Source organism: Plodia interpunctella, chromosome 18 (genome assembly GCF_027563975.2).
Source record: "Plodia interpunctella isolate USDA-ARS_2022_Savannah chromosome 18, ilPloInte3.2, whole genome shotgun sequence".
Lineage (NCBI taxonomy): Eukaryota > Metazoa > Arthropoda > Insecta > Lepidoptera > Pyralidae > Plodia > Plodia interpunctella.
The window spans coordinates 5,264,751-5,278,502 of record NC_071311.1 but is presented as its reverse complement, the minus strand read 5'-3'; the positions used below and the strand labels follow the sequence as shown (position 1 = coordinate 5,278,502).

The following is a 13,752-nucleotide window of genomic DNA, read 5'->3' as shown; positions in this document are numbered from 1 at the left end:
ACGTTGCTTCTTGTGGTTCGAAATAAATAGGTACAAGAACAAGATATAGATGAGGATAATAATTTTATAGGTGTAATATACACACCCATCTGGGTTTACGCCCAGTACTTTGCGTAATTGGTTACCAAAAAGTCAAGTTTAAATACGTCAAACTTTTTGGATATAAACTGAGAAAATGTTCGGCGTAACCACATTTATGTCACCTTTCACCCAATGAAGAACAGATGCCTTCAAAATATGTTCAATATGTCGCCAAAGCGACCATGTTCGCATTGGCAAAAAATTATCATTCGTTTAGAGCTAAACTGCTAACTTTACAAGCCCTTATATTTTTGAGTGAATTTGTATGGTAGCATGCGTAGCTTGTCCGTTTCGTGACAATTCGGAAAACAAATTAATTATGGTTTATTACTTTTCTGTCATACCTACATACAATACAATAGTTACGTTGATTGTATTTATTTAATTATATTAGGTATACCTATAGTCTAGAATATATATTATGTACGCAACATTTTAACACAATATATATTTTATATAAATATACATAACATTATTTACATAGATAACATTATTTTAAGCTTAGCTACTTTATAAACTACATACAACTAAAATAAACTAATAAAAACAAGTTATTAAAAAAAATAGACTTATTTATATATATATTTACAAAAATGCCAGTACCTGCAATACTAAATTAATCCTACAATTTTGGGATCTTCAAGACAAAAGTGAATAGGCATTGTTTAAGCTTGCGTGTAACACCTTACTGTAAATAAATGGGTGGCAAAATAGAATACAATTTACCTTGCCTGTTCTTAACCTAATTAAATTATTATTAGTTATTTCTAATCTATTGTGTAAATTTTCAATAGAATACGCCTACAAGTCAAATTGTACAAGAAAATTGGTATAATATCTAGTGCTTCCTGCCTCGAACTTCAGGGACCCTCATCAGTTTCCTTGTACCTGAAAGGGCGTTTAACAAAGGACTTTGCTAAGTCCGGTAATTGTATAATAGATGAGGTCTATGACATGACAGTCAACTTAATGGCCGTATTGAAGGCTAATAACAGAATTCACAAATTATGTATATTTGGCGTTATAAGGATAGGTATATCTAATCGTGCATCGTAGGCTTTGTAAGGCCTACGATGCCCCGACCGACCTGTAGGTCGAAGTCAAAGTATTTATCAAGAAAATCCTTGAAATTGTATAGTTAATAATATGAATGTTCAATGCTGTAACTAATAGTTTCAAATTATTTTAACTGACATTTAGTATACAATAATGACTACGATAATTAATCATATACTGTTGGTTAAACACCATAAAGTTTGAGTTGTTGTCAAAAATAATTTAGTACGTACTAAAACTACTTTGTAATACAATTTCTATAAATATTGCAGCACGATATGATGTTTCTAAAAATATAATTAATTACAACATTATTTTAAAAAAAGGTTAATGTGGTATAAAAATGTTTTTTTTATTTAGCTACAAATTTAATGAAACACATATTAACGAAATAGTTAATTATAATTAAGTTTTAATTTTTCATAATGTACAAAATACAAAATCGGAATCTACTTATTTTAAATAGGTAGGTACTTAAATTAAAAATTTCAACGCAGTTTCCGGTAGTCCCACAGAACCTGACGAATATAGATTATACGATCTTATTTGCATAATGTCGACAGAACATTACATAGTACTTAGTCAATATGCTAATAATTTAAATGAAATTTTCAAATCTAATTAGCGTTTAACAATGATTATTCAACCAGATTACAGACGTAATTATCAATCCTTTTGTTGGTACACCTGCTCAACGCCTTTACATCACTGCAGGCTTTCATATCTTGCCGGTTAATATTCCGACGTCTTCGCAATTTCCAAGATCATCTCGAGACGAGCTTCGAATTTAGAGATTCAATTTGATGTATAAAGGATCTATTTATAAGCTCCAACTTTCATAGTGCATTACTTAATATACACATTGCAGCACACTACATTTTTGAGTCAGCACATTTGAATTTTCGCCGATGTCTAAAATGTTTGTCCAATTTCGCATGCTACTATTAGTTCTCAGTGCTGTAAGTCTTAATTGATAGAAATGTAATAATATGGATAGTATTACATTTCTTATTAAGATTTAAATCAATTGAATTGAAATTCATACTTATCAACTATACTCAACATCAACATAATTATGTATAGATAGTTGATAAGTGTGAATTATTTGTAGAAGTTAAATCAATGTATGAAATAAATGTGAATTAGGTACCTACATCAATAAATTTCTAGAAGTACAACGAAGTTTCGACCTCTTATACGTAACTAAAATACTGAACACATATTTTACATCTCTAATGATAATAAAATATGTGTATAAATAACCTTACAAAGTAAAAAATCACTAGCTAATATGAAATAGTAAGTCAAAGTCCTAACAACCGTTCAATTGGTACCTACTCGAACCAATTACGCACATAGTTCTCAAAGCATTACCATCAGATAGTCCTGCGGAGGGCAAAGGATAATTGGTCAGCATTAACTCTTCTCTGGCACCGACGTTGACTTACGAGCTCACCCCGACTAAGCACCGATCCGCCAACTCATCAAAATTCTTTTTTGTGCCATGTTTTTCGGAAAATATATTTGTTTTACCGAGTTACATAATATTCTTACGTTTTTGCATACAAAACTTGATGCATATCTATTTGTATATTTACATTATGACATGTATAATTACAATCCTATAAAATACCTCCACTTAACATCTTGTCTTTATAATCTTTTAAATATTTCTCCTCAAAAATCAATGATGTTTTAAACCTGGGCAAAATCCACCTCTTCTGACTACAAGTATTTACTTTAGCAGCCTTTCAACTCTACATCCTATATTATTAATTTCATAGATTGAAGGAAATAAATAAAGTAGACTGGGAGCGCCATCGAAATTTATGCAGAGCGACCTAGCCAACCTACCTACTTCAAGACTCGAACAGTTAATCTTTTCCACAAACAAACTTCCGAGCGTCTGAAGTAAGTATTCGTAGCAGAGTGACATATCGAACGTGTTTATTCCCAAAACCTAAACTTGGACCGTTAGGAAACTCGTAAAAAGTACCTGTTATAGTGTTTATTTCTTTGATGATCCCCGCGTGAAAATCAAGACGCGTGCGGCGAAATCCAACCGTTTCGTTTTATGACCCGTATTTTTCCTGAAAGAGCTAAAAAGCCAGCTTTTCCTGAATATTACGTAGTATTTTATAGCCATATTTTCGTAATTCCGTCATGTCGTATATACTTATTTAATAAAGGATTGTATCGTCCATGTTTTCTTCAGAATTTCCTCCGATTAAATAAATTACCTACTTAATTGGCAAATCAAAAAGTATTGGCTACACAATAGACAATTTATATAAATATATAATTGAGAAACTTTACGACTTAACGTTTTTAAGATATAAATTATAAGCGATTTTATTATTCACTAACGTCGGACCCTAAATGAAGAGAACCTTTTAAATCACGAAACTTTATCCATTATTATATGGTAAAAAAGAACTGCCTTTCATAATAAAAAAGTTTCGTTATTCGCAGATACATTACTCTTACAATATGACGGACATACCGTAACTTACCATTATAACCTAAACCACAAAATGGCTAAATGTTCATACTTGTAATAAAGACCGACATACATTATACAGTAATGATTTGTGAGCTAAGTTTGGGGAAAGCGATCCCTTTTTGTGCAGACATTAGTTGAATAATGTTTAACTCACACATTACTGGTGATATCAGCTCCCACGCAAGCTATTATGACACACTTATATGTTGATAAATTCTATTTACGTACAGAAATATCGAGGGAATTGTAATGAAGTTTGAGATGTTATAACCTACTTAATTGTGATATACATGAACCGGTCAATGTGGATACGGTAATCAGATCCAATAATTTCGGTACTTTCATCTTTTTTCTTATACTATATATATGTAGTTACGGCAAAGCTGTAAGTTTTAAAAATAAATAATAAATACTAACCTTCACTTTTTTTTTTCAGGACCGCAGAATGTGTACAAAAACCTGAGAAACGAATCCAAGACCTCCAGATAGCGAACGGGCATATATTGTCACCACTACATCACGGAGGCAAGTATATCGTCACTTGATATTATCTGAGCTAGTTTTATTTTGCCAAATATAGGTTAGGAATTAAAGTCATAAAAATTTTCAAAGGCTAATAACTCATTGCATGGAATATATTAGGTAGATCGCCACTCACTCACAAAAACAATATTTTTTGCGTCGCACTTTGGCACAAACACACAAATGTTTGTATATGTGTACAGAGTAATTATATGGCGTTAGAAATAACTAGTTTAAATAACAAAACACAAACAATGTTTCAGCCACGCCTTAGCAAGTTCGGGACCCCTTTTAAGAGTTACGAGAACACAAGCAAATCCTTGTTGCGTAAAAAGTTAATAGTCATCTTGCGATCCCAAAGGGATACATTGGTGAAAGTGCTATGGTGTCATCACCTTGCAAGTTTTTATTATAGGCAGAACCTGAATATTCAAACAATTTCAATATTTTAAAATCTATTTTAAAATTTATTGCATTACTTATGCATATAACTAAGATATAACTAACTCTTCTATATTAAGAAAATACGTTTTCTGACGCAATGATCTAAATTGATAGTTTGCTAGCCTATCTCCTATGAAAATAATCTCTAGTTTCCTTTGATTGAATTTGAATACAATACAATTTTCGCGGTAGTAGAAGCTTGCAAATTCTATGCTTTCAATTGAAAAAGTATAAGATAATGTGGATCCAAATTAAATCAAAAGTAAGTAGTAGTAAATAATTCACAGATTAGAATTCAATTAATATAAAATCTTAATAAACAATTGAGATTTAAGAGAAAAAATCTTCAACATAACGCAAACTACGAAATAGCTTATCGTTTTCCTAAAATATTGCATGTTTCCAAATCTAAGGTAAAAAATTCGGAGTCTATTATATCACACTTTAAGATCATCTAACCCATGATACAAGATAACCAAGGGCCATCTTAGCCGCTCCCGACCTCTTAGGCGGACCCAAACGTATTTTGAACTAAAATACATAGAAATTGGGTCAGATTTGGGATATTTTTACAAGCCCTCAGGCTCGACACCTACAGCTTTTACCAATATTTTGTGGAAAACCTTGTTTTTACGTCAGCAAATTTGATTTATTAGTTTGTTGTTGTGTTATCTGAGCCAAGCAGCTAAATTGATTAAAAGTATGAAATTTTTATATTAACTTATTAAATTTGTTAATTGATTCTTGATTAAAGAATAACAAATTTATATATGATCAAAATTTCATTGTTAAATGTGTTTTTTATGATAAAATAATTTCGTGCTTAGGTAATTGTTTGACATGAGTATCATTATGTGTAAGCCGGTAACTAGGCAATAAAAAATACAATTCAAACGATTTTGGTCTAATTTTAGAATTACTTTGTTTGGTGTGTCCTTATGTACCACAGTTATACATACCATCATACACTTCATAAAAAACAGCTACTGTATATTTTTAACCTCCGATGTTGTGTAAGCACAGCTGTACTAAAGAAATCACAATAACACGGGAGCTTTCTGTACCAAATCTATTAATTATCGAACACGTTATTACAAAGGCGAGTTATATTAAAAAAAAAAACTTACTATGGGCCAATAACCACCCGGCGTCAATCCTCATACGGCAATGACCACATTCATATACACCATGGCACAGACGTAGTAAGTGTGTAAGCACATGTAGAGGCGTGTCGCCGGCCACGCAATCAGCTGATCCGCTGTTTATTCCGTACGCGGAGTGTTACAGACGAAGATAAAGTACATACTCGGCTGGTTGACAAGAGGAAAGTACTTATCCCGAGAGAGGTAACCACATGTTAGTTCCCGCGGATATGCCGGCATCGCGCGGGCAAACGGGCGGACGCACCGCTCTCGCCACCGCACTAATCAGTAATCGTTGCTGGGGAGGCTGCGTCTCGCTCGCCCTCACTTCCTCCCCCTCCTCCGCCCCCCACCCCTGACACCCCGCAACCCTCACTCCGCGTAGTAAAATGGAGTAGACGCTGAATTGGGCAGAACGTGAACGCTTATAATTTTTGGGTTTACTTGTTTCCGATTACTAGTAATAAAGTGTGTATAGTGTTAGCTTATTAGAAGATCAAAATGATAATTATACGCTTAAGTTACACTTGAATATGCGTAACTCAAGATTTGGCAATTTATTTTTAAAATGTTTTGTTTATAAAAGTACTTTATAACTTTGATCAAAAACACACATTACAATACAATTTAAAAAAACTAAAACGCCTATACAAAAACAAGGATTATTCTATTTTTTGGGGTTGACTTTCTTCTTTTCTATGATATAAATATAAAATTGCAATAAATATGTATTAAATCATTTTCGTTGAACCGCTATGAAATGATTACTGCCAATTAAAATAAATTTATATTTTATTAATGTTCTAATTACAAACATTGCATAGCAACCGACATTTTCGAATTGAAAATACTAAAATTTTATTTAAAGTAACGCTACAGTTTCGTAGAACGCCCTACAAACTTTTCGTAGCTGCGTAGCAGGAGCAAATTCTTTGTAGAGGCTCTACGAAACGAGTAATATGTCTCATCGCTTCTACGATATCACTCTACGGTGTTAATTATGAGTACTGAATTTCAGGGGCGCGACACACAGTGGCGTACCTACAAGAGCGCTAAATAGAGTCCACCACTCAGTGATTTATTTCATTTATTTCGCTAACTCCTCAATTTCATATAACGAAACTTAACAGGTTAATTGGGGTGGCTCCCATAGCTACACCATGATGTGTTACCTCTGAAATTCGATTAATAATTCATTGCAGAGTAATTAATTATTCAAAAATGAAAATCGATCTTCACAACGATTACATTACACTTTTTTCAAATTCGAATTCAAAATTCTTTATTCAATTTAGGATATATATCACTTATTGACGTCAACAAATTACTTAAACTAAGTCTACTGCCGACTTCCAAAGTGCAGGTGAAGAAGAAGCGGCGCAACAAACTTCACCGCAGCCTTTTCTCCAAGGACGTCAATTAACAAATATAGGTCTTATAACATATATTAAAAATTAAGAGGACGAGAGACTAGTCGCAGAAAGGGCCCAACTGCGAAAAACAGTCCTCGAGGAAACTACAGAGACTAGTCCAGTGCGATAATAACGTAGATAAATGAACTGAATGATAATTTTGTCTGCTACGAAATTAGTAATCTCTACGAAGATTGTTATAAAAGTTTTTTCCTTCTACGTAAAGTTTTGTAGAGCTTCTACGAAAACTGTTATTCCGCTAATCCTATAGTAAAACTAAAACCGCCTCGATGGATCCTATATCTTATATGCGTCAGGGTTTATGTTTGATTACGTCACTACTGGTGACACACTTCCATTAAATATTCATTCGTGGATTGTAAATTAGTGAATCTCCGAGATAACGTCTCGGGAGGCGATAACGCCCGAATTAGGCCGACACTTGCCGAATTAACGGCTGGAAAGATCGACTTTTCGGTATGTGGATTGAATAGTTATTAGTTAGGGATTAGTTATTTTATTAGAAAGTTGTTTGATTGGAACAAATTGGAACGGTATAAAATTGTTTAAACAAAATTGTTTGAGTTAAAATGTTGTTAATTGAGTGGCTATTAATATAGTTTGTTTCAAACAATAGTTTGAATTTAAAAAAACTGTGTTTCTAAACAATATATGTGACTAAGGCATATTTAGCATTAATATGCTAATAATAGCATTCTAAAAAAGAGCTGAATTCAGACAGGCGGCTGATCGCAAAATCAGTTTAATCTTCATTACAAAACTTTGACTTAATTTTTTTTTCTGCGGCATGCGAGATGATTAAAAGTAATTCATGTCGAAGGATTAACATATTTTGTGCGAAGTACTCACAAGATGAGTAATATTTTATTACTTACCTCATAGAATTACTACCTACGCAAGTACGAGACGATCAATTGTTTTCGTCGCCTAAAATTATTTCAGTAAACTGTATGTGATAGCAGCAAAGTTGAAAAAACGAACAAAAAACCTAAATTTGAAATGAGAACGAAGCGGCCCGCTTACCACGCATGCGCAGTGGCAACACGTCAAGTGGCGGGCTTAAACCTTCATACCGAGTTCATACCTACTGCACATCTTCGAAAAAGTAGCATTAGCAAAAGTAGCATCGCTGACAAGTGTTTCTAATCTAAATTTACCCTAAACACATAGGTACTTAGTGGAATTTTAAATTTCCACTGGCAAACCTAATAAGGTATCCTAGGTAGGTTGTATTACCATTCGGTAACTCACATAATATAATACTTATTAGTAGTATATCTATAAAGGAGTTATACATATCCTACTAATATTATAAAAGCGAAAGTTTGTCAGGATGTTTGTGTGTATGTATGTTTGTTACTCTCTCACGCAAAATCTACTGGACCGATTGTTATGAAATTTGGTACACGGTTAGAATATAACATGGTTCCCACTGTAACGAAGCCCCGGGGCGTAGCTAGTGCTATATAAAAATATATATAACGATAAACTCACAATTGTATAAGGTATCTGTTATATCGACCTTAACACAACACTTATGAGCTTCACAAATGACATCGTAAATTTAGATGAAATAATTGGGCTCACAATACTGCTGGAGTGGAAACTATAAAACTGAGAGCCTTGTTTATGGAACATAACCTACAAGAACAGGATGATGGTCCATCAATGAACCATTGGTAATGTTTGAGGACGTTGGTTTACCCACACACAGCTATGTGACCGCTACCCAGGTTTTTACACACACATATTTACACGGTTACATTACACGTGTCAGTAACCCGAAACTGAAATCATAGAAGAATCGCTTGATAAGTGTAGCGTATAGGAAATGTTTATCCTTTATTTTCCTGACCTGAATATTAGATTTCATTGGATACATGTTTCTGTAGGTCTGGTGCTCAACGTTGATGCTAACTGGACCTTAAAGATTCGACCCAAAACTAAGTGCCCAGCCCACTGGATTGCTAAAAAATCAAATTAAAATGAGATCCAAATGGCCCAGATATATGAAAAGGGAGCGGACTTAAACCCTAGGCTTTAAGTCCGCCTTTTACAGTTATTGCAATAAAATTAATTATTTACCAAAATTTGCCAACCCTCTGACATTAATATTTATATTGTCCTTTGCAACGACACCCTAGTAACATTTATACAAGAAGTTATGATTAAGTAAGAATTTGTTCACTTCAATGCAGTGAATTCTGAATAAATAGCCAATAATTAATATCTCATACACACTAGAGTAGTTCTCATGCAAACGCCTGTTTTTGGTGGCACAACATTTCCAGTTTCGTAGTATAGAATCGAGAGCATAAAATGTTTACGAGTAGACATACGCCAGTAGTCATTTTTATAACCCAGACCCTAATATTCTTTAGGAGCAGTATGAACCTTATTTTGACCCTCTCACGCGTTAAAATTACCATTTTTCTCAAAGTAAGTAAGCTAGTTTTGTTTATTTTTTTAATAAGAATAAGCAATCTTTTAATACCTATACCAGATTTACGTAAGATTATGTCGGTCGGCAGTCGCAGTTCACCTACATTTCAGTTAAAAAATACATTACATTGTCTTATCATATTTGCGTGAAAACTGTAATATAGAAATCGAAAATTCCCGCAGATATTTGTACCTACAGCATTATTTTACAAGAAGTCAGTTAATGTTTTCCACCAGAATATCCAGAGTCGATGATATAATTAGCGTCTTAAAGTCTGGTGCTCTTTCTTAGGAAGAGAATTATTTTTCCTATTAAGGAACAGATGTAGGCCTGATCCCTGAGCGTCTCGGAACATAATCCATCAAGTCTGCACCCTCGTCCGAAATGATTAGTATAACAAATGATGCGGAAGTACTCCTGTAATGGAATTGTCGGATTCCGGGACTTATCGGGACAATACTAATATTATTTGTAAGACATAGGTAAAGGTGCTGTGGTAGATTTTGCGAGTAATTTGTCATGACATTGTTATTTTAATAGTCAACCAACCAAGACTTATAAAAAATACTTCGCGAATATTGTAAATACCTACCTATAGTTACGTACTAGCTTTTGCCCGCGGCTTCGCCCACGTGAATTTCATAGTAAAATCTCGATTATTATTTGAGAAAAATGATGAAGAGTATATTTTCCAATTTTCAGCTTTTTATCTTAAAAACAATATTAAGTCCCATACAATCTTTCACCCCCCTTTGAAAAGGGTTGAACGTTAACTTACAGTAAAATCTGAAACAATTCATTAATAGTCATGGTTACACAATTTTAAATATTTTCTTTGCTATTAAAATCTAAGTGACTGCTCCCCTGCGTTACCGGGTAGGCTGCCGTGTCACAAAGATAAACTGGAAAGGACCACTCAAAATAGCATAAGCCCGAAGGCATGTTCTATACATAAATGGGAGTTTTAGCCAGTTCAGGCAAGTTTTCAACGAATACCTTCCGTCGTCATCGAAACTTAGCCCAAACTGTTTCCGCCTTCACCACGTGGAGGTACCCCCAACTTATGTTATAATAGTATAGGGTAAATATAAGATTAACTTTATCACAGAACTTCCGTTTCAGAAATGTTCGAAATCTTCTATTTTAATACTCCCAACTGTTGCTGCTCCTCAGGTTGAACAATTTCTGCTAAGACTTCACTTAACAGAAAATGCTTATCAGATTGATTAACTTTTACTAAGACGTCATTTTCATATATATTATAGAAGAGCTGTTACACGCGGCAAAGAAGACATGGGGAATAAAATAGATTTTTGAGAGTCTCAAGATGTTTGTGAATCATTGTTAAAAACGTGGACCAAATGAGTCTTTTTATAAATACCTATGTTAAAAATGCTCATTAGGCTGATCAACTTTTGTTAAGGCGCTTTTGTCATATCTGTTACAGCGTAGCTGGTCTGTTGGAGTTCATCATCAGGTGTTCCATATCTTCGATTTTTAAAAATCTACAGAAAATGCTCATCAGGCTGACCAACTTTTGTTATATATGTTAGGTATAGTGTAGCGGGGTCTGTTGTAGTTCATGATCAGGTGTTCCATATCTTCGATTTTTAAAAGTCTACAGAAAATGCTCATCAGGCTGACCAACTTTTGTTATATATGTTAGGTATAGTGTAGCGGGGTCTGTTGTAGTTCATGATCAGGTGTTCCATATCTTCGATTTTTAAAAGTCTACAGAAAATGCTCATCAGGCTGACCAACTTTTGTTAAGGCGCTTTTGTCATATCTGTTAATAGTCTAGCTGGTCTGTTGGAGTTCATCATCAGGTGTTCCATATCTTCGATTTTTATACGTCATCAGAAAATGCTCATCAGGGCGAACAATTTCTGTTAAAGTGACTTTTCTATATTTCCTACAGTTTAGTTGGTCTTTATAGGTTCTGCTAGTTTCTTTATAGGTCCCAGTTTCCAAAATAAATTATACCCTATATGTTGACCAGGCTTTATAGCTATACAACAAAAAAGTTCATTCAAATCCGTCCAGTAGATCCAGAGATTAGCGTGTGCAAACAGACTTTTTTTTAAATTCTTATTCTATTACTGATTACTGATTCTCTATCGATCTCAAGTTTTTTATTTAAACATCTTTAATGTACTGAAACACTTTTTACTGTTTTATTATATGTATTGATATCAATTGATTTCTTCACTACCTACCTACTAACATTGTAAGCAGTTTTTTTTACATGGTATATATATAACATAATAACCATAAAGCAGTGATTTATGTATATTCAAAAATAATCGTAATAAGGGCGTTTATGGAACAGATTACATTTAGAGGCCAATTCATTCATACGAGCACCTATTTTCTAAATCCTAATAATATTTTATGTTTTATTACATTACTTAATTTACAATAGAATAGGTCTACTTGCCCGTCAACTTCAACTTGTTAACTTGTTAATATATCCTTTATCTGTGATGTCTGTGAAAACGTGTCCGTTATTGATTTCAGGTGGATATTTCGGACCGCGCTAAATCCGTCTCTTGAAGTGGGTAGGTCGGGCAAAGAGCAGATGAAAAACTTCCTTCTCTCTATAATTTTAATGATATTTAATTTTTTTTAAAATGTTGATTTAGGCTGTGTTTTCCAATATCTAAATATACAACATGTCTACTTTAGTCGCTTTAAATTAAACGTTACTCCAAATAGTAAATTGTTATTTCTATTTTAAAAACTACCTACATATGTATTTAATACGATTAAAGATTTAATTGATGTTTATTATAAGTATGGAGTTTATCCTTGCCTCAAAATACAAAGATAGATTTCCCACTGCGTATGAAAAATCGATGACTTATTTGGCACCTATATCGTCGACATTCTGCAAACGATACGTGCCGTTTCTTGTAATTAAAACCCCTATATTACGGCGCGAGGCGCAGCTGAGCGGCAGACAATAGCTGCACTCGCAATTAGCCCGACCTATGCATTCCTATCCCGTGCGAGCTGATGATTAATCACCCACCCCTTCCTAGTTTTCAAGATTTTTATGAGTAACATTTATTTATTTTATTTACAACTTATATCTAACATGGGTACTTACTTGTTGTCGAATATCTTTATTTCTCATAAAAATTACATGAAATAATTCACTAAGAAAACACTACATTCAAATGAGCATTCGCTTTTATGAATACTTAATAGAATCTAATTAATACAAATTAAAAGCTTCGACGTCAATGCAAAACTCTGATAAAATATAAGTACTTAAATATAAATGTAGGTATGCATGATGCATGACGTACTGAGTTTTGTCTCTACCGAAAATACCTATACTCATTTTTCGGTATAGAGATTAAGCTTAGAACCTGTGCTCAGAGCTCTTACTTACGGTTACATGTTTATTATTGTTGAGAAATATTGCAAAGATGAAAAATATGTAAATTTTGCAGTTTGATTTTTTTTCTGAAGTTCTGAAGAATATAGGTAAAACCGTTAGAGACATGTAAACGTACAGTTGTAAGTCAACAACACCAAGTAGGTTTAAGTTAAGTACCCTATCCTATCGTACTCGACTTGTTCCGCAGGAGTTCCCAAAATTTCTGCTGTCGACTGCTACCTACTTGTGAAGTCTCAAAGAATCTGCAGTAGTACTTATTACTTACTTCTTTACAAATGTATTGTAATGCATGCAGACTTGCATATTGACGTGCGGTTGATTGTACCTACACCACCTTTTACTTTTTAATTTGCACGCCGGTGACGAACGGGAATAACCGAGAAAGCATAGGTTCAGTAGTTTCGGAGCAAACTACTGTGAAGGTGGGAGAGATAGACGAACGAGTAATTTTGTAAGGGTTCGGTTTTTTTTCCTTTTAAGGTATTGTTATACCTCAAAACATTAGATGTGTCAATAAAATGAAAAAGATTTACCTTACATAGGTAAATACTCGTATTTCAGTTTCATTTCAATTCAATGTACCGTAATGTGCACGTTATCGATGTATCATAATTAGTTCGAATCGACTTATAAAGAACCTTTGGAAATCGATCAAAATCATTCGTGGCATCTATAAATACTTACCAGCTGCAGGCGTGGCAATCACCTCGCTTCGTTCGAGA

At 33.7% G+C, this 13,752-nt stretch overlaps 1 protein-coding gene and 1 long non-coding RNA gene across 7 annotated transcripts in view; one reads left to right on the top strand and one right to left on the bottom strand.

Moving 5' to 3' along the window:
- The window catches only part of Dscam4 (Down syndrome cell adhesion molecule 4), a 149,656-nt gene extending 143,640 nt beyond the window's left edge, over positions 1–6,016 (bottom strand). For all 6 annotated transcript variants that reach the window (XM_053758909.1, XM_064436528.1, XM_064436527.1 and 3 more), the window contains exon 1: positions 5,734–6,016. In XM_053758909.1, the coding sequence (XP_053614884.1) occupies positions 5,734–5,767 (34 nt within the window). In that variant the 5' untranslated portion in view covers positions 5,768–6,016. The remainder of the gene's footprint in view (positions 1–5,733) is intronic.
- Positions 3,850–12,319, top strand: LOC135309891 (uncharacterized). The gene is made up of 3 exons (XR_010370140.1): positions 3,850–3,975; positions 4,077–4,165; positions 12,142–12,319. It is a non-coding gene; the product is annotated as an uncharacterized LOC135309891 (long non-coding RNA).
- The last annotated feature ends 1,433 nt before the right edge of the window (positions 12,320–13,752 follow it).